Source organism: Saccopteryx bilineata, chromosome 1, assembly GCF_036850765.1.
Source record: "Saccopteryx bilineata isolate mSacBil1 chromosome 1, mSacBil1_pri_phased_curated, whole genome shotgun sequence".
In the NCBI taxonomy this organism is placed as follows: Eukaryota; Metazoa; Chordata; class Mammalia; order Chiroptera; family Emballonuridae; genus Saccopteryx; species Saccopteryx bilineata.
Genome location: NC_089490.1, coordinates 299,075,116 through 299,094,350, shown reverse-complemented (window position 1 = coordinate 299,094,350; position 19,235 = coordinate 299,075,116). Strand labels below are relative to the sequence as shown.

General features: G+C 37.9%; 1 protein-coding gene across 1 annotated transcript in view; it reads right to left on the bottom strand.

Annotated features, from left to right (window-relative positions):
- SPEF2 (sperm flagellar 2) overlaps window positions 1–19,235 on the bottom strand; it is a 167,731-nt gene that overhangs the window by 55,960 nt on the left and 92,536 nt on the right. The window contains 7 exon segments of the mRNA XM_066244327.1: window positions 523–674; window positions 4,396–4,533; window positions 6,327–6,465; window positions 6,549–6,676; window positions 10,852–11,000; window positions 14,153–14,242; window positions 17,598–17,762. Coding sequence (XP_066100424.1) covers window positions 523–674; window positions 4,396–4,533; window positions 6,327–6,465; window positions 6,549–6,676; window positions 10,852–11,000; window positions 14,153–14,242; window positions 17,598–17,762 — 961 coding nt within the window.

Here is a 19,235-nt window from a genome sequence, read left to right as displayed (position 1 = left end):
CTATTAATAACTTATAAGTCTCACAAAGTCACAATCACAGATGACTGAGTCTTTACTACTTTGCCACTTTCTTACCTGTAAAAGAAGACTCATAACACCTTTAATTTTCATTTATATGACACACACACACACACACACACACACACACATACAGCTGAGGCCTTTCAGAAAGCGGTAGAGGTTCACAATCCCTTACTGGAAACCACTGGGGTCAAAAGTGTTTCAGGATTCAGAATGCGCACAAAGTGTACATTCCCTAGAATCTCTAGCAGAGTCTATGAAAGTGTCCCATGACAAAAATCACTATACCTCTGCAGCAAAGATGAGTAAATATTCACTATAAGTGAGATAAATAATGCATAAATAATCTTATGTCAAAGTTAGAAACAAATTTTCAGTTTTTAGTTTTTTGGGACTGGATGTACAGATACAAGAGTGTAGTTTTTAAGAGTAGTATTTAATTTCAAATCTCAAAGATTTATGTTCAGACCAATTACAGTGTGACCTGCTGGTCTGTCTTACCTAAATTGGTTTTCCGGAATGGCTTTATCGTCTAGCTGGACCAGAGGGATGTGAGTAAATTTATTATTGTCATCCATTAGGATTTTGCATTCCATTGTCCTGTAATAATCCTGAAGGAGCCTCTTTGTATCTTGAAAACGGTTCAGTTCTGCCTTAATAGCAAATATAATGTTAATTCTCAGGGGAAAAAAAACAACAAGCTGAGCTGTGTGTATTTTCTGTATAAGGTTGAAGTCAATTTTCTGGAAATTAGAAAGAGAATTGGCTACAAGTATACATGTCAAATTTCATAAAAATTAAAGAAAACTGGTGACTTTGCATTCTCTGTATGATGTATGATTCCACTACGCAAGATAACATTTCTATGCCTCTTGATATTGTGACAAAAAATTGTATAATGTCTGAAGAAGTGTATATTATTCATTATTTTGACATTAAGAATTCTTCCTGTGTCCTGTATTCCATCAACAAAAACATTAACAAACATTTGAGTGTCTGCTGTCATAGGTCACGTTAGTTGGTTTGATAGGTACCAAAAATATTATACAAATAAATACAAAACACAAATGCAAGTGCAAATACAAAAAACAGAAATACAGAATAAGACTGAGTTTTGGTTCTCTAGTTATGAAGACATGAGAAACAGTAAGTAAAGTGATGATGGATAGTTAGTTGTCTTTTCACAGTTTCCATCCTTGCTCAATATGTAGGGTGAGGAGATCTCTCCTCTGGCTCGAAGTCGAAACGAACCGAACCCTCTGCTGGCTTTGCCACGAGGTGCCTCGAGGGACATGGAGAAGCACAGAGGAGCTGGTGACAAAGCGAGCGCCAGTTATCCACAAGTGACTCTCACAGCCAGGTCATTTTCCTTTGTAGTAATACACAAATGTAGACCCAGAAGTTTTCCCACCTCTTCCCAGCCTGGGTGTGGGACCAGTTGGCACATGTGCGCTTCTCCTTGGCTGTGTAAACGCGCTCTACAGACTTTGCTTTAGTTAATGGGGCTACTTAAACAGGTACTTGAGGGCTTAACAATGGACGCTCTTATGCTGATGTACTCCATATAGCTAATTACTCATACAAAGTATCTTTCCTGAAAGGAACAAAACTGATCTAGTGCTCAAAGCCCTTAGCTGAACCTAACCCAAGGATATTTATGAAGGGATCTCTATATTTATCAAGCAATTCATGTTGTCAATTATTTCATAAAAAAATCAAGAAATTGTCTTGTACTGGCATATTCAGTTTGGGGCAAATAAATGTCTGCTTTGCACTGATGTCTACAACGAAAGACAAGAACAGTTTCAATTAGTTTGTTTTGATCCTGAAAAGCTATGGCAAACTGCTTCTGAAAAGCTGTTCTCTGAATTACCAAACTTTTTCAGCTAAAAGAATGAAACAGGAAGAAGTTCATTTGCTTTATTTGAATCTGTGTTAAACAATGAAATTAGCATTCATATATTGTTTTAAATTATAGAACATACTTTAAGTACTCTTAGAGTTTAAGTTAAATATATATTTAAGTAACTCTTCAAATAAGCATTTTTAAATGATTAAGAAAACCAAACATTTTTCTCTCTCCTTGACAAGAAACCAAATTGGGTTTTAAAATGCCTACATATGGACTAATTTCACAGTTTGGCAGTAAGTGTTTGTACCTGTCATGCCTAGACTTGCTAAAACAGTAGAGAGAAAATGAGTCTTGTAAACTACACTTATGAGAACCTACACAATACTATCCTGACAGTGAGTAGCACACAAAGGTAAACCCAATTTGAACAAAATACATATTGACAAATAACCTTGGGGAACTGAAGAAATGTGTTGCAGGGTCACAAAAATTATTAATAATTAAACTATAGCATTATATACATATTATTTGGTAAATAAATTTAGAAACCAGGAAATTATTTCCTCTTTAACTTAGAAAGAGGAAATCTTTAATTATGATTAAGTTTAGTAGATTCTATTTTATACAATTGATGTTTGAGACAGTGCTGATATCTATGCCTTAGCCTAATTTATTTCATGGGGCAGAATTTGATATATCTATAACTATGAATAAGATGTCATTTTATATCCAGGATTCTCATATAAGCAGAATTGAGCAAGACTCTTCTCATATTTATGATAACTAGTAAATAATGCTTTCTTATTATCTCTGTCATAAAATCTTAGTGAAAGGAATCTTAGAAATCATCTAGGATAGATCCTCTAAAATTTATTTTGTAGAAAATGTGTCCTATAGGGTTTCTTCTCTTCCCCATAGTGTGTTTTAATTGAGAATTCAGTTTCTCTGAAGAAGAGCCTTCCATCTAGGTATCGCTGAGATGTGAGAGTTATACCATTTCTAAGTATTGCTCAGATTAATGAGAATGATTCACAAAAATTCTCTATACCCTTTACTTGCACTAGTGGATTTCAGTTATTTCTGCTGCAAGCTTTGGACACACACATTCAATCTCGGCTTGCCCAAACTGGTGACCTGAAATGCTACCCAGACTGGCTGTAGCTGCTTGGGGGTATCGCTTTAATCCTCAACACAATCCATGCCTTGCGGCGCCCATGAGGATCCCAGAATTAGTCATTGGTGAGACTGTTCCTGCCTCTCGGGTCTCTGCTAACTTTTCAGGCTTCTTGTGGTCCATCCTGCCATGGTAGCAGGATGCTCCCTTGAATGCTAAAGTACTAGAATTTATGGTTGTTGGTTGAACATGCATTTATTTACTTTCTACAATATGCTAGTTCTGTAATTGCCAGCTAAATATACTCATTTTCTGCAGTGGCTCTTTATGTAAGTTAATGAGCTAAAGACCAGAAATGTCCTCTTTTCCATTCTCTGTCCTTACTGCTATTCTTTTAGGGGGAAAAAATATTCATGCAGATATGGCTTGACCGAGACAGCTTTTCCATTTTCCTCAGCTTGGCTAAATTTCAGACAGACTTCTTTCTAACTCTGGGCTCTAGACCGCCCTTATTCTTAGATAATTTACTTTAGAAAACTTGTCATTGTAAATCCTTTCTCTGTCCATTTAAGATACCTTATTATAAGTTTCTTCCTAGTTTTAGAACCCAGACTGTCCTTCTCTAGGGCCTGGGAACCATCTCTGAAATGTAAGCATCCAGGAAGAGAGCCCCTAGCTGTCAGTGCTTTTGGGAGGGTGACTTTCTCCAAGTTGCTAATGTGTCATGAAGAGAGGAGAAAGTTTACTGTCCCTTTAGGCAAGGTTGGTGAGAAAACACAGGTGGCCTATTACCTGCCCCCACCCGCCAGGTCTTAAAAACTCTCTGAGTGTGGCACAGCAGGACAGCCATATTTGGTCTGTGTTCTCTCCCTGATTGTTGACAGCAGTCTGGGAATAACATCAATGTCTGTCTCCTTGTCCAGGGCGACTTTCTATTTAACAGGCTGCAAATACAAGTTAACCAGGTTCTGATATATGGTTTGTTTTCCCAATCCAGATATAACCTCTTCTTTCTTTGGAATCAAATTTCTGTTGAGTCTGATCTAGCTCACATCTTGGGGCAGGGCTGCTTTTCTGGGCTTCGGCTGGCCACTTTGTGTCCTCTGAGAAAGGGGACTGGGGTAATGGCCACCAGAGACACCACTCTGCTGTCCCCTCCACAGCTCTAGGTTGCCTGGAAGCAGAGCCTGGTGAGTTGTTGCTTGAGATGTTCCCAATTCTGGTGCTTGTTTGGCTGGGGCCAAAATAGTTTATTTCAGCTAACTTCTTTGCTTTGGAGCTCAGGGCAGGCAGAGTGCTGTGAGTAACATGAGCCCTGAACAGACGTTTCATATTCCCCAAGGATTTGTTACAGGAGGACCGTGGCTGCGGAGGGGAAAGTCTGGGTCATCGTGACCGGCGCTCTTACCTGCATCAGGGAGAAGAATTGGTTCATCATGATTCCCATCGTGTCCTGCAACCAGCTCCTGTTAATGATATCCAGACGCTCCTGCTCCGCCTCCTCCTTCCGGGCATCGCAGATGTCCCACAGGCGGTCTCGTAAATCCTCAACAGAAAGAGACACTGCTGTTACGCCTTAGGGTCACGGCTCACATTACCTCCCTGTAATACAACTAAAATCCTTTGCCTGTCTTTAAAATGTCCTTAAAGGAAATTGAGACCTAATCACTTCATTCAACAAATATTTATTTTGCTTCTACTCTGTCTGAAAGACACCAAATAATATGCCATGTTGGCCACAAACCCAATGCAGGTCACTTTATCCAAGGTGGTGACGTTTTCTGTGTTCTAACCTTTCCCTGACAACACCACTGATGTCTTATAGGGAGAAATATAACAGTCTCAGGGTTTTTTTTATCCACTTTTTTCAAGATCATGTAAGTATTAAAAATGTAAAAATAGAATAGAGCAATTGAGTTAATCAGAATGACCTATGACACAATAAAGACTGAATGTGATATAAGCACCCATCCTAAACCTAAAGAGTTCAGACACAGGGCCCGAAGGAAATGCAGATTTATTTTTTAAACTTCACTGGTTTCTCTAGACTCCTGCTGAGGACATGCTCCTAAAAATAATTATATATAACAGTAATATGATTGACTTGGCCAAACTTATTGAACTTTCCCAAAAGAGATTGTATGTTATTTTCTGGAATCTATCTTAAATATACAAAAATGTTTCTTGTTTTGGGCAGCTAAAAAATTAAAATAAATTTAAGAGTATTAAAATAAATCAATTTTATAATCTTGGAATGGAAATGTAATTTTTAAACCCATCACAAAGAAAAGAAAGAAAAATTTTTTATATTTACCGACACAAACATTAAAGGACTCTTGCCTATTAAAATTCATCACAAGTTAATATAAAGGCAAGCAACTTTCTAGTTCCTGGACAAGATGCTGCTTGATTTATGAATCACTTAAAAAAGCCAATTAATTCTTCGTAGAAAATAATAATAGAAGGCAAACATCAAACTGGGAACATATTTGTACCATATGAGCAACAGATGGTTTATATCCTCACTATATAAAGAGATCTGAGATATCAATAAGAAAAAGTATACATTGGAACAGGAAAATTGAAAGAAATCATAAACAGGCTTTAGGAGAAAGAGAAATATTCAATAAATGACCAACACGAATAATTGCAAAAACAAAAATGCAAATTATGGAAGATATCTATATGTTTTACCCGTTAAATTGGCAAAGATTAACAAAAAAGATAGAACCAAATAATTGATGCATTCTCATAATCTGTTACTTGGAGTAAAATTTGCAGGTTTTTAAGGTGTTTAAAACTTATATAATTTTATTAATCAATGTCACTCCAACAAGTTTAATTTAAAACTAAACAATAAAAAAATTAAAAAGTAAGCATAATTTTAGATTCAGCAATTTCACTTTTTCAGAAATTTGCTCATGAAAATAATAATAATTCCACTGTATAATTCTCTATAATAAAAGCTGGTTCTCAGCAGGTATTTGTAAATGAAACCTCTCTGGCCCATGCGCTCTCTGCTTAAGTCCCACCTGCCTCTTTACTGTTCTTCAAACACACCAAGTACCCTCCCACTCAGTGCCGTTCTTTGCCTTCGTATTCCCCGTGACTGATGTACTCTTGCCCCAAATGTCTGCATGGCTTAGTCACTTCTGTACTGAGTTTGCTCATATGTCACCTCAGCGGGCCTTTCTACAACCACTCTTGAAAGTAAGTGTTCAGGCCATTTCCTTTCTCATTTTCACACCTCAGGGAAACAAAAAGGGAGTGGATCAGGGCCTTGCAGTACAGGACGCAAGAGTGCAGAGACCTGATCAGGCAGCACGCAGACTCCCTTACATTTACTCTCTGGTGTCCTTCCGCCTTTGTTTCCTCGTCATCCCACAGGTCCTCCGGAAGAGAGTTGAAATCAGCCTGCCATTGAGATACAAAATCTTGCTTGTGATCTGGACGCCTTAGAAAATGCTGGAAACTTGTTCTGTAAGGTATTCAGAGAATGAGCTGGAGCTTATGTGTCATTCCTGTAAACTGCAAAATTTGAACTCTGGAAGCTTCACTTACCCAATCTCATATAAGTAAGCAAGCACAATATGCTGGTCCTCTCTCAGGTGTCTGAGTACTGTTTTGATGGAGTTGATGTAGGAATTTTCTATTAGTTCCCAGTAAGGTACTAAAAATGAGGGTATTTCCTATTAAATGGTAAAGCATAAAAATCATAATTTCAAAGTGAAAATTCTTGTGAATAATTGAGTCAAAAAGAGCAATACTAAGTTAGAAGATTGAGGTGTAACAGATCTTTAAAACATGTTCTGTGAAACTTCTTGCTCCTTTTTTCTTCCCTTCATCCAGCTAATTCTTGAGAATATCTGTCTCATAAAGCCAGAAACAATGGTTGTCTTTCTCACCACTTTACAGTTTTCCCTATAATTCCACAGTGTCTGGGGGATATAGGAGGTGCTCAAATATATAATATTTACTGATTGAATGAATGAATTGAATTGTCAGAGATGTCAACATCTTTACCTAAGTTGGGAAATTGTCTTGTATGGGGAATACCTAGTGTTCACATCAGAATGATGGTGACTTATTTCTCTGAATTTATCTGAAAGATTTTATCTTTGCTCTGTGTACCATGAAAGTGGGAAAGTCTCTTTAATGTTATTTTCACTAATGCAAATGAACAATAAAAAATAAACAATCAAAATGAAATAAAAATTGAAGATACTTCTTATATTCAATATAAATTTGCTGTATTACATATTCCTTTATCAGCTGTACATTTACTTACTCAGGGAATCACACATGGAGAACTTAGAGGTCATCTGGGCTATTTTTTTCCATTCAGAAAGGCCAAACACTGGAAACACTAGAGACAGACTCTGCAGTCTCTCTGTGGACCTCACTGATGCATTAAGCACAACATTCTAAGGCAACCCCTACAGTGTCCTACAACCCATATCAATGGAAAATTCTTCCTTGTGTTGGGCAGAAATTTGTCTTCCTGTAGTTTTCACTTATTTGCCCTAGCTGTGCCTGTTGGAGAAGGACAGACTACATTCACACAGTCTTTCCTAGGACAGCCTGTTAAATATGTAAAGATATTAGTGATGAGAAGTAGGCTGGGATGCAGAATAAAGCTTGTTGTTCTGGGATTCCCAGCATCCAGTACAGCACACAACAGGTGCTCAGTAAATGTTAATGTGGAAGTAAATCAAATCACTGAAACACAGTTTTATCATCAGTTAAATTTTTAGAAGACTGGATGGCTCCATCTAGTTTTAAAAGCCTAAGGTTCTATGTCCAACCATACTGCAAGTGTTCATTCATATAAATTAAACATTTACATTTGTTTCATGCTCTTCTGATATTATTTTAACATGTTTCTAACCTAGTTCCCTTCTCTGGGTTCTAGTTTCTCATGATCTCTCTTCAAGGATGCGGTATCCACAATGGTGCTAAAGACTGTTTTAAATAAGCCCACTACTAACCCTTCTCCTGGTTGACTTCAGTCCAAGAATGAACATTCTCTGCATGAAGAGTTACCAACCTAAGAAAGGACCTAATTGAACTAACATTCTGCTCACTGCTCTCAGTGATCCATAGGAATTTTATGAGAAATTGTCAAATACTGTTTTGAACTCAAGATATACGATGTCTATGGTAGTTTCCTGACCCACCTATCTGACCTTGCTATTGAGGAAACAGAATGAGCCAGTTCAGCAGGTATTACCTTAGCAAGCCTGTGTGGGTTCTGGGTGATTGTTTTTATATTTTATAAGTGCTTAGAAGTCATGCATTTAATAATTATCTCTTGAATTTTGTCAGGGATTACTATACAGATTATTGGTCTGTATGCTACTAAATCTCATCTGCCTTTCACTAAATAGTCATCTAGTCTTCCAGAATCTCCTGTATCCTCTGTGATTTGAGTTATTGAAATGTCTAGGTTCTTCTAGTCTCTGGGATGTAAATTTTCTGGGTGTGAGGATTTGAACTTATACTATATGACTAGATGTTCAGCTCTGTCTTTTCCAATTAAATAGTACACTCATCATTGGAGAAGACTGAGCATAATAGGAAATCGGTAGGCAAAGCAGACATTCCCTACTCTCATTTGGTCTGCCTCCGTGGTTCTCTCTGCACCTTCCCCTGTGGCTGGCAAAGGAAGAGGAACCAAAGCTCTCCTTGAACTTGGCTGCTGACTCTGCCTGAGAGAGCCAGGAATGGGAGCGATTTCTTTCTCTTTCCTTCCCTCCTCCAGCATCCCACAAACTTATGAAATAAGGTAGATCCAGCAGGCCTGGAATGAGTGTTACCATATAAAGTATAAGATGTCCAGTTAAACTCATCAATTATCTGTAACTCAAATTTAACTGGGCACCTGTCTTTCCTCTTCCTCGGTAGGTAAGCTCTGCAACTTGTGTGAGAAATTTAGAGTGGAAAAAGGGCTTGAATGAATCAAGTAGCCTGCTTCCTTTTACAGGCTCTCGGCTACTTCTGGTTGTAGAAAAAGGTGTTTTCCACATGGTTTTGCTTAGGTAACTAGAGCTCTGTGCTCCACATCTTTGCATTATCCTTCTAGACAAACTTCCTATTCTTCATTCTTTACCCTGCTCAGTGCCTTGGCCAAATAACTTATGAGAACTACTTCTGGCAACACTCTTGCCCTCTGCCTCCAGAGCAGGACGAATAAGAAGAGACCAGGATGAATATAAGGTCTGGCTATACATATTTCCCTGCCCCTTTCTGCAGGGTCACTGGGCTGGATGCAACCCCTCTGCTGAAGGTGACAGACAGCTCCTGTCAGATGGCCCGCTCCATGCATGGTCCTCACCTTCTCATGCTAATGGGCCACAATGGCTCCCAGGTATTCCTCTTCTGGGGATAATAATCTAATTCTTGTACCTTTCCTTACTTATTGGGTGCATATATGTAAGTAGTCCTTTCTTTCCCAGCTCTCCTTAATTTATCATGTTTTCTGCCAGAATCCTGACTGCTAGAAGGTGTAGGTGGCAGCTGGTGCCACATCTCAGTGTTGACGTCATTTTTCTACTTCTGTTCCCATTTCCCTCTTGTCCTCTAGGTTTTAATCCTTTCAAGGGCTTCAAGGTTTGAAGTGAAAGACTAGATTTCAATATTTTTGTCCCTATTGTCCACCCCTGCCAAATAATGTCATTTAAATTTTATCTCCTTCCCTACCACCACTTCTGTATCCTGCACCTGTGACAGTTCTTTTTCTAATATATTTATTTTTGAAAGTAGTTTCTGTGTGGCTTAGTGATATCAGTTATACACATCCATAATTATATCATTTCATGTTCTTATCTTTACATATTTTCTGCTGTAATTTCTCCTTTGATGTAAATTAATTAATTATAGAGTTTATGATGTAACTGGATAGATATTTTCCTAGGAAACCTCAATAACAACAGCAACACCACAATCCCTGCAATTCATGACAGGGTCTCGAATGCCTGGCACAGATAGTCAGCTAAAGGAAACACTGTTCTGTATGATTTTCCTAAGCTGATTTATCTAATAAGGCAACCAGATGTGCCCAGATGGCAACTGGGCTCTGCAGTTGTCAGAGAATGAAGAACTAAATGGAGCTTCTAGGACTCATAAGGGACATCTCTTTTTTTTTTTTAATTTTTTTTTTAATTTTTATTTATTCATTTTAGAGAGGAGAGAAAGAGGGGGAGAGAGAGAGAGAGGAAAGAGAGATGGGGGGGAGGAGCTGGAAGCATCAACTCCCATATGTGCCTTGACCAGGCAAGCCCAGGGTTTCGAACCAGCAACCTCGGCATTTCCAGGTCGACGGTTTACCCACTGCGCCACCACAGGTCAGGCGGACATCTCTTCTCCTTACACTAGTACACCCATTTAAAGTTCTCAGGCCAGATAACTACCTGCTCTTTTATTAGTTTAATTAGCTTTGAAACATTACTTCTATTTCTGAAAGACAGAGGTTAAGCTTCACTTGAGAGCATTATGATGTGGGCATGAGAACATCGAAGGAGGGCTATAATTTGCTGGATATGTGTTCTGAGGAAGTAATTTTCCCAGGAAACTGCATTCTGCTTGTCCTTGGGGAGAAAACTGGTCCTCAGTTTTCAGGACCCATTTGTTCCCCTGATTTTAGCACTCAACAGCTGTCCAAAGCATGATTCAGAAACTTGAGGGAGTGAAGAAAGGAGGAGATGTGGGTCAATGAGTAGTCCCCAAGATCATCTTAGCTTTTTGATGAGCTATTTGATATATATCAAGCTACAAAAACCATCTGGATGCTGCAAATAATGGTGTAGATCTTACTATGAACAGGAAAGGGAATAGATTCTACTAGCTTGGATCTAAACCGCCATACCTCGGGAATTGGTTCAGTCACATAGACCCACTCTTCTGATCCGGGCTTAGGTGATGTTGGCACTGTTGCATTAGGTGATGTGACTGTGGATTCAACAGGTGATTTCTTTGCTGGTACTTTTCCTCCTGATGATTTTCCTTTAGGAGAACCTTAAACATGCATATTCAATCATTCTATTACAAGCAGATGAATGGGACCAGATTCTGGCAGACAAATAAATCTATGATTGCCATGGACTTCAGGCAACTCATTAGTCACTTTTTAACCAACTTTGGGCAGTGTGACTTAATCAAAAATAAAAAAATCTCATTCTCTACTGCCCCCAAATTAACCAATAATACCAATAATGCTTTTTTTTTTTAAAGCAATTCAACTTCTCTCATTCATTTGGCTATGAAAAGCATCTTGACATTTTACTTTCATCTCTGATTTTGATTCCACAATAAACATATGATTCTTACAAGGTTTAGAGTATCTAGAGTATTTATTTCATTCATTCATGTCTTTTATTTATTACTGCAAAAATTGGCAAATTAAATTCTTCCTCCTGAATGAGAAAGGGCAGCTATAGCAGGAGTGCTGCTTGGTGTTCCTGGAAGCCCAGGGGAGGAGCAGGGAGGAAGGTTATAGACATTAGCCAGAGCTGGTGAGGGGTGAGGGGTGAGAGGGAGGAGAAAAGGGAGTATTGTAGCTCCTGAGTATTTCCATTTCACTGCTTAAGACACTGGGTTTCTGAGTGGAAAACTCTATTTCTTGTTACAGTTAGGGAGTATAAATAAGGGTAATTATTATGCCATAAGCCTGGTTGAATTAAGGCATTAAAGAGAGAGAAGGAAAGGAGAGGGGAGGGCACAGGAAGGAAGAGGAAGGAAGAGAGAGAGAGAGGAGGAAGAGGAGAAGAAAAAGGAGGAGGAAGAGAAGGGGAAGAGGCCTGATTTTCAGTTCAGTATCTAGAGGGGAATCTAGGCCAGTTAAGTGGCAGCCTAATGAGCTATTGTGACTAACCAAAGTACCTTAATTCAGAAAGAACCAATATTTCCTTAAAGGATCAAGGCTGTCAGAGTTTAGAAATTCATTCTGTTTCAATTCTATTTCAGATTAGTTGAGATTTTAGATGCAGTTATAGATGTTTGTAGAATTGGGAGAACATTATTTCCCAAAATATATTTATTTAATTAGTATTGACTAGTAATGCTTTTTGGGAAGTAAATAGATCTACTTTATAATAGTTAAAAATATATGGATTATATGTGGAAGGAAAATTTACGATTTTATCTTGTGGGAGGTTTAGTGACATTTACAAAGATTAACTATTATCCATAGGTCTAAAGTTATACCTTGATATTTTTTAATTTAGAAAAACTTAAAAATATTTTTGTTTAGTCAATAACCAAAATGTTCATCTATTTTTTTTTCTGTTGATGATTTTTCATCCTTTAACCTGACTAGTGAAATAAAAGTGATAGTGCTGTGATCACTTTAAGATAAATTTCTCTAAGAATAATTTCTGAGAAAGAATTTATAAATGTAAAACTGGAATGAGTTTCTTTTTCTTCCTTACCTATTTTAAATATTATGACACACAACAAAATTTTAGTAAAATAATAGTAAAATTTTTGCAAACCCTTGGAATTACTTAAATTGAGCTAACAACATTACTCTAGTGTATATATTTTACAGGTTGAACTTGTATTTGCTCATTATTTGTTTGGAGTTGGTGTACTTTCACCTAAGGATGATCTTAGACCATGTACACTATTATGTCTAGCTTGATGACTTAGTACCTAGTATGCATAGGTATATTTAATTCCTATTTCTGTTGATTCTATGATGATTCTTCATTTTGATTTTATTGATCACAATGAGAAAGCAGGGATGAATTATGTAAATGTGAAAATTATGCACATATTAATATAGACAGGTGAGAAGTGAACATAAATTATAGCCCTTAACCTTTTAGCTAAAATTTTTTATCTCAGTGTTAATGCAGCAAATGGCATTAGTTATTTAAACCCTTGACATCTTATGATGAGGGAAGGGTTAGATTCTCTTTGAGATTCATGGTTATGTATCTTCAAATGCCAAAGATAAAGATAATTTTTTTAGTACATCATTTTGTGAACGTTGCACACTCTTCGGATGCAACTTCAGTGGCAATTTGCAAGGAAAGTTAAACAAAGGTACACTCTTCAGGACAACCCATTTGAAAGTAGCTTGGGAAATGTCAACTGTGTGAATCCATATCTACCTTTCAATCTCCGATCAATTGATTGCAATAGAGGTTTCAACATAATCTAACAAATATGTTTTTAGAGGCTAAGATTTTCTTCTACCAACTGTCCAGTACTTTAAAAATGTAACCCTCTTATATCACAGAAGCAGTTAAAATAAAATAGAAAAAAATGAAATTAGGGTCAGGAAAACACAAAGTAAAAGGTCAAAACCAGGAGAAGAAATAAAGGGCAGATGCTGAGACCTTTGTTCTTGCACAGATACTAAACCTGAGCCACTAATTTAGTTCTTAACTTTTAGAAAGAAAAATAAGGGAAAGGAAATGCTATCATTTAGCTAATTATCTAACTACTTAGAGGAAGAAATATTTTTCTGTCCCTTGATTTTAAATGAAATTTCTCACCTGAGATTTCATATAAAGACCACTGACTGATGTAGTGGGCATACTATCCCTTCAGAAAATATAATACCCAATTATTGTTGGTATAATGTAAGTTTCACCTCCATGCTACGTTATGCTGCGATGGCAGTTGAGGATTTTACACCAAACTCCTGATCAGTGAAAGTAGTACCATGGGGACCCAAGAAATATGGTTCAGTATGTAGTTTTCTGATGGCATAGCTCAGTTCATGGTTAGCACCTGTAATATCTGTGATGAATGGATATTCTGCATATTAGACATTCTCTAATTTATTCCTTAAAGCAGTGATTTTCAACCTTTTTATTTCATGGCACAAACACACACTAATTACTAAGGTCAGTGCCCCTGACTAAATACAACCATTTTTATCTCATGGCACAAATAAATTAGTTACTAAAGAAGAGGAGGTCAGGGCCCCTTTTTCTTTAGTAATTAGTTTATGAGTGCGTGAGAAACAAAGGTTGAAAATCACTGCCTTAAAGCATCGCTTTTCTCAGCAGGACCTTTGCTAAGATCCAGGCTGCTATATTCTTTGGCAGGGGCTTATGGTTTACAAGTGCTTTAGAGAAGTGTTCAGTGTATACAACTATACAAATCTAGCTTCTCACTGAGACAGAAAATGCAGAGTTATATTTAATCCCATCTACCTTTATCTGCTGGACCTTTTCCTTTGGATGAAGTGTCAGCTTTCTTCCCTTTTCCTTCCTGAGGAGATTCTTGCTTACCCTTTGAGGGTTCTAAACAAAATTCAACACAGAAGTATCACTGATGGTTTTCTTCAACAGTCCGAGCTATTATGATTTGTAAGCAATCAAACATTATTTCTCACAGATTAACAGATTTGCAAACCGCAGAAAATGGCTCAGGCCTTTACTGTGAGTTAGAATTCATCTGATGACAGGCTATGGACTGGAACTTCTCTAATGACAGTCTTATTAGTACTATTCTATTCTGTCACAAAGAAGTTGTGTTAAGTTTAATATCAACATTTCATAGTCGATTTGGTTGTAAATTCTTCAATGCAACAGAGCTGCACAGTTTTAAACGTGAGTCAGATTCATTTGAAGCATATGACTCTATTTAGATTTATTTCAACTTAATAATCCTTATATAAAACAACTGGATCTGTAATAAGAATGATGTCAAAACACCTTGGTTGCCTCGTGACTTCTTCTATATTTCCATTTGCATTGACTGATACTTGCAATGCAAAGAGTAGGTTGATTATATTTATCTTGGAAACCCTGGAATCTACATAGTTCAGAAATACAAGGGGAAAATGAGAAGCTAATGATGTGGAGGTCAATAATATGTCCCAATAAATAAATCATTTCCTTAGAAAAATTTACCACGTCATGCATTAGTTACTAAACAAATGTAATCCTTTTTCTTCCTTTCTCCTGAGTGTATATATATATATATATATATATATATATATTTTTTTTTTTTTTTTTTTTTTTTTCTTCAGTAGAAGACTGACTATATGGGGTAATTTAAATGCCTGAGATAAAGAGACCCCCATCTGAATTTATTCTTTGTATTTAGAAATGATAATGATAACAGTGTGTGAGTGCACAGCACATAGCACTTACATTTAAACATCTCAGGCCCAACAACCAAGATTCCATAGTAGTAATACCAATGCAAGGCATAGGGAAGAATTTTAACCTTAAAACTTTGTTAATTTTTATAAAAAGACATTTAAACATCAAATAGTTGACCACCAAACTCACAAATAAATATATAAATAATATCCTAATATTTGAATTCATTCTTTTTAAGAAATAAGCTTAATAATTAATAATAATAATAATCTACATAAACTTCTAGTTTCTTTAATAATAATACTCTAGGTAACCAACTATTTAACTAGCTTTACTTAAGCTCAAGACAACAGAGAGGAGAAGGTAAAAACAGTTACCTAAGACATTGGCCTTACACAGTGTTGAGGGCAATTCTAATTTCTGTTGGAGGCAGCATGCACTCTGCCCACTTATTCTTTTTTTTTTTAATCAGTTCTAAAATATATTCTGAAATTGTTTAAAATATTCTTAAATAACAGTAATGGTAGTACTGTTAATTTTATCACATGGAGGATTTTAGTTTTAAAATAAATTCTGACCTTTGATAGTATAGTGGCTTTGATGATAAATTCTTGAATAGATTTCAACTGTGAAGTTCTCAAATCTAATCCCAAGTGCATTTGTAACAGATGTAAATGCAGAACCATATTTGACGTAGAACCATATTTGGACAAAAATCACTTAGTACTCAGTGTACTGTGCCTCCTTCCTTACCCCATTTCTACCCTGACTTATTTTTTTAATGTAATTACTCTCTTCTTTTCCTCTCAACTTCTAAAGGAGACTGTAATTGGGTTTTTGAGTTGGACATGTTCTGAAATGTTCTGTTTTGAAAAATGTGTAAATTTTTATATAAAAATAAATAAACCCGCTGGAAATATCCCTCCTGAAATTTCTTAACCAAGCTGCCTTGAGCTGTAAGGGCAGCTAGGCTCATTCTGTGGCCCCATCAATGCCCAAAAGCACTGAGCTCCCCTTCCAACAGGCATTGTTGTAGGAAGGCAGTAATTAGGCCTCTGGGGATGAACCCTTCTGTGCATGTTTAAAGATCAGCCAGGAGCCATGTCCTTGTTAGAAAAAACAGACAGATACAACCATTCTTTGGAGCAACAGTTGCTTTATTATTCCTCCAGTGCACAGAATTCAAGAATACAATTTTCATTTGCAAGAAAACTTCATAAACTCAGGGTGAACTGTGTTATAAGCAGGAACACTGGAGACCGGTTTGAGGGCATGGCTAGGGTAGAGATTCCCTGCGCCTAGCTGAGCAGCCCAGGGGGAAACTTGGAGGGGAAGCTGAAGCCACGGGATGAAGGCCTTCTGTATTGGAAGATGGCGGGCTCCCCTGAGCCGCCTGGGACACTGTCCTCCCAGTTCTACGAGGCATTTTAAAGATTTCCACTTTTTGTCCCGATCCCTCAATTGTTTTTTTAAATTTCTAGTGAGGTGGTGAGAAAGGGTGTAGGTATAAATCATGGCTTCGTGTTTTGTTGTTTATATGATAAGAAACATTTTTAGATTTTGTGTATTTTCCCTTTAGTTAAGCCCCATTTTGTTGGAATGCAATGGTTTTAATAAAAAACAATCATCTGTTACTGAAGTCTTCACATTTATTTGTTTAATATAAATAAATTTAATTTGAAAATATTCAGACTCATCTCAAATCTCCATGGATTGAAAAGATGATGGGGTTTAGAAATACAATAATGATACACGATGAAGAAAACACCTAGATAGACTTGGTTAATGGTACAACTGGTCACCTGTAAGCTGAAACCGGAAATTACAGCCGCATTCGTTTCACATATACAGCACTGAATTGATGATGATTTTCTACCAATATAGTGCACTTTACTTTGGTCATTATTTGAATTTTCTATCACATAAATCAATGGTCCTTAGTGGTTAAGAATACAGAAAAAATTCAAGCTACAGAATACTCTCTACACATGTCCTTTATCCATATATTTTCTATATTATAAATACATAGTTTACCGAGATGTCAGGTACTTATTTCTACTCTTCTATAATTACATAGTGCTGAAGAATAAGTTTCATGTAAATTCTAGTCTCTAGTGTGTTGATTTGTTCCCTTACTTTGTGGACATTTGCTTATGCTAATTCTCATTTTTGTAAGATGTTCTCACTGTACCTTAAACCCTGCCATTCAGCACACAGTCATCTGTCCTTTCGATCTGCTCTAAGCTCTTTCTGATTGTTCTCTGTGCCCCCTTTCTTTTCATCTGTGGACCTATTCTAATCAGTAGGTCTGGGTGTGAGGATTTCATGGTCTCCCCCATGCAGTAAAGTACCTGGGCTTTTGTGACAACCACGCTCTTAGCCGCTGAAGGCTTTTCCACTTCATTCTGAGTGAATAGCTTGGTTTCATATGATTAAAATTGCTCAAAGTCTGAAGCTAGATTAATGGACTAGTATTATAATTTGTAATTCTTTTCTAAGTGAAAATAAGAAACCCGCAAATAGGATTATAAATTATTCTGTCAGTCACCTGATGGTTGTTTTTCTTTTTCAGTAGATCTTGAATGCTTAGGCCGAGAATGGGTTTCCTGCTCTTTCTCTGGTTCAGGAGGAGGAGGGGGAGGAGGGGGAGGGGGCTCAGCCAGGGGGACATCTTCTTTTTTTTCAAATTCCTTTTCTTCTAATTTCTTTTTACCTTAAAAAGGATAAGAGTGGACATTTATTAGCAACTCCAGACACCTACTAATTCACTTGAACTACATTAAACCACCTAAATTAATGTGAATTGCCCATACTGATTGATTTAAGGCTAAATTCATGTTTTAGGGTTCTCCCTTACATTATCCAGTCCTTAAGGGATTCAGCCTCTTGGCTTGGTAATGAACACCGTTCCCATTGCTTCTGATGGTGGTGGTGGTGGGGATGACAGCGGGAATGGGAATGGGATGGTGTGTTGTGTGTGTGTGTGCACGCGTGTGTGGCTTGTTGAGGGGGCACCAAATGAAAAACAGCAATCTAAAAATAGCTAATGGAGACAAATAAAAGAAGGTTTATTTCAAAATTTCCAATGGAAAAAGAGGTAAAAAATAAAAGGCATAAAGAGATAGTGAAAAGCAATGGGATGGTGGGATGGGAGTGAAAGGGGGGGAGCCGCAGGATCATACATAGATACAAAGTGCTTAGAGTACTACATAGTGCTCAATTGTTTTAGCAAGTCATTCATTCACGTAACAACCATTTATTGAACCTGAATTGTGCCTTGAAAGAAAGGAAGGGTGGTAACAATACCATAAAAACCATCACTACCACCATCATTACTACTGCTACCATTACTGCTACTATAAGTACGACCACCGCTGCTGCCACTGCTCCTGCTCCTGCTGCCACTACAAACACCAGCAGGCACAGCTCTCGTTTCTGAAGGCAACAGTGAACAAGAGAGCAAAACCCCCGCCTGGGGAAGCCTGCACCGCTGTGGCGAGAGGTGGCCACGAAAGCGGTGATAAGTTCATCTGCATGAGAGGCTGGAAGGGGAGCGCTAAGGAGAAGATGAGCAGAGCAGAGCACAGGGGACCAGCGGCGCTGCGGGCGGCTGTTGACGTTTGAACCCGAGTGCTGAGCAGAGCAGGCCACCGAGAGAGCGGCCTGGAGCCCAGGCTTGGCAAGGGCGTGGGCGACGTCTGCGGCCTCAGAAGGAGGTGTGCTGCCCGCTGAGGGCGCAGTCAGCTGGGCCTTGTGTGGCAGAGCGTGGTGGTTTGTGTTTTTCCAGGCCCCTGTTACGGTGACAGCCCTTTGGCTTTCCTGACTCAAGGTCACCCTTTCTAGCACCCTGTCCCTGCCCTCCCTGGCCATCAGCGCTCTATGCTGGGAATGGCCACCGCTTTACTGATTGGCCAATGGCAACGACTCCCCTCACTCCTGGGTGCCTGTTTCTTTGCATACGCGCCCCTCTGCCCTTAGATTATGCTTCTCAATTTAGCAAGCAAGGAGCCTTCATTCCAGGTGTTTGTTCAACATGGAAATTAAACTTTTTCTGATTGTAAAGTAATATATAATGATTGTATTTTAAAAAGCCAAACAATTTAGACAAAGGAGAAAGGGAAATGGCCTGTTCAGGCTCTTTGGCCTTCTTCCTTGCCCTTCAAGTAATGTATACGCTGCCAGACTC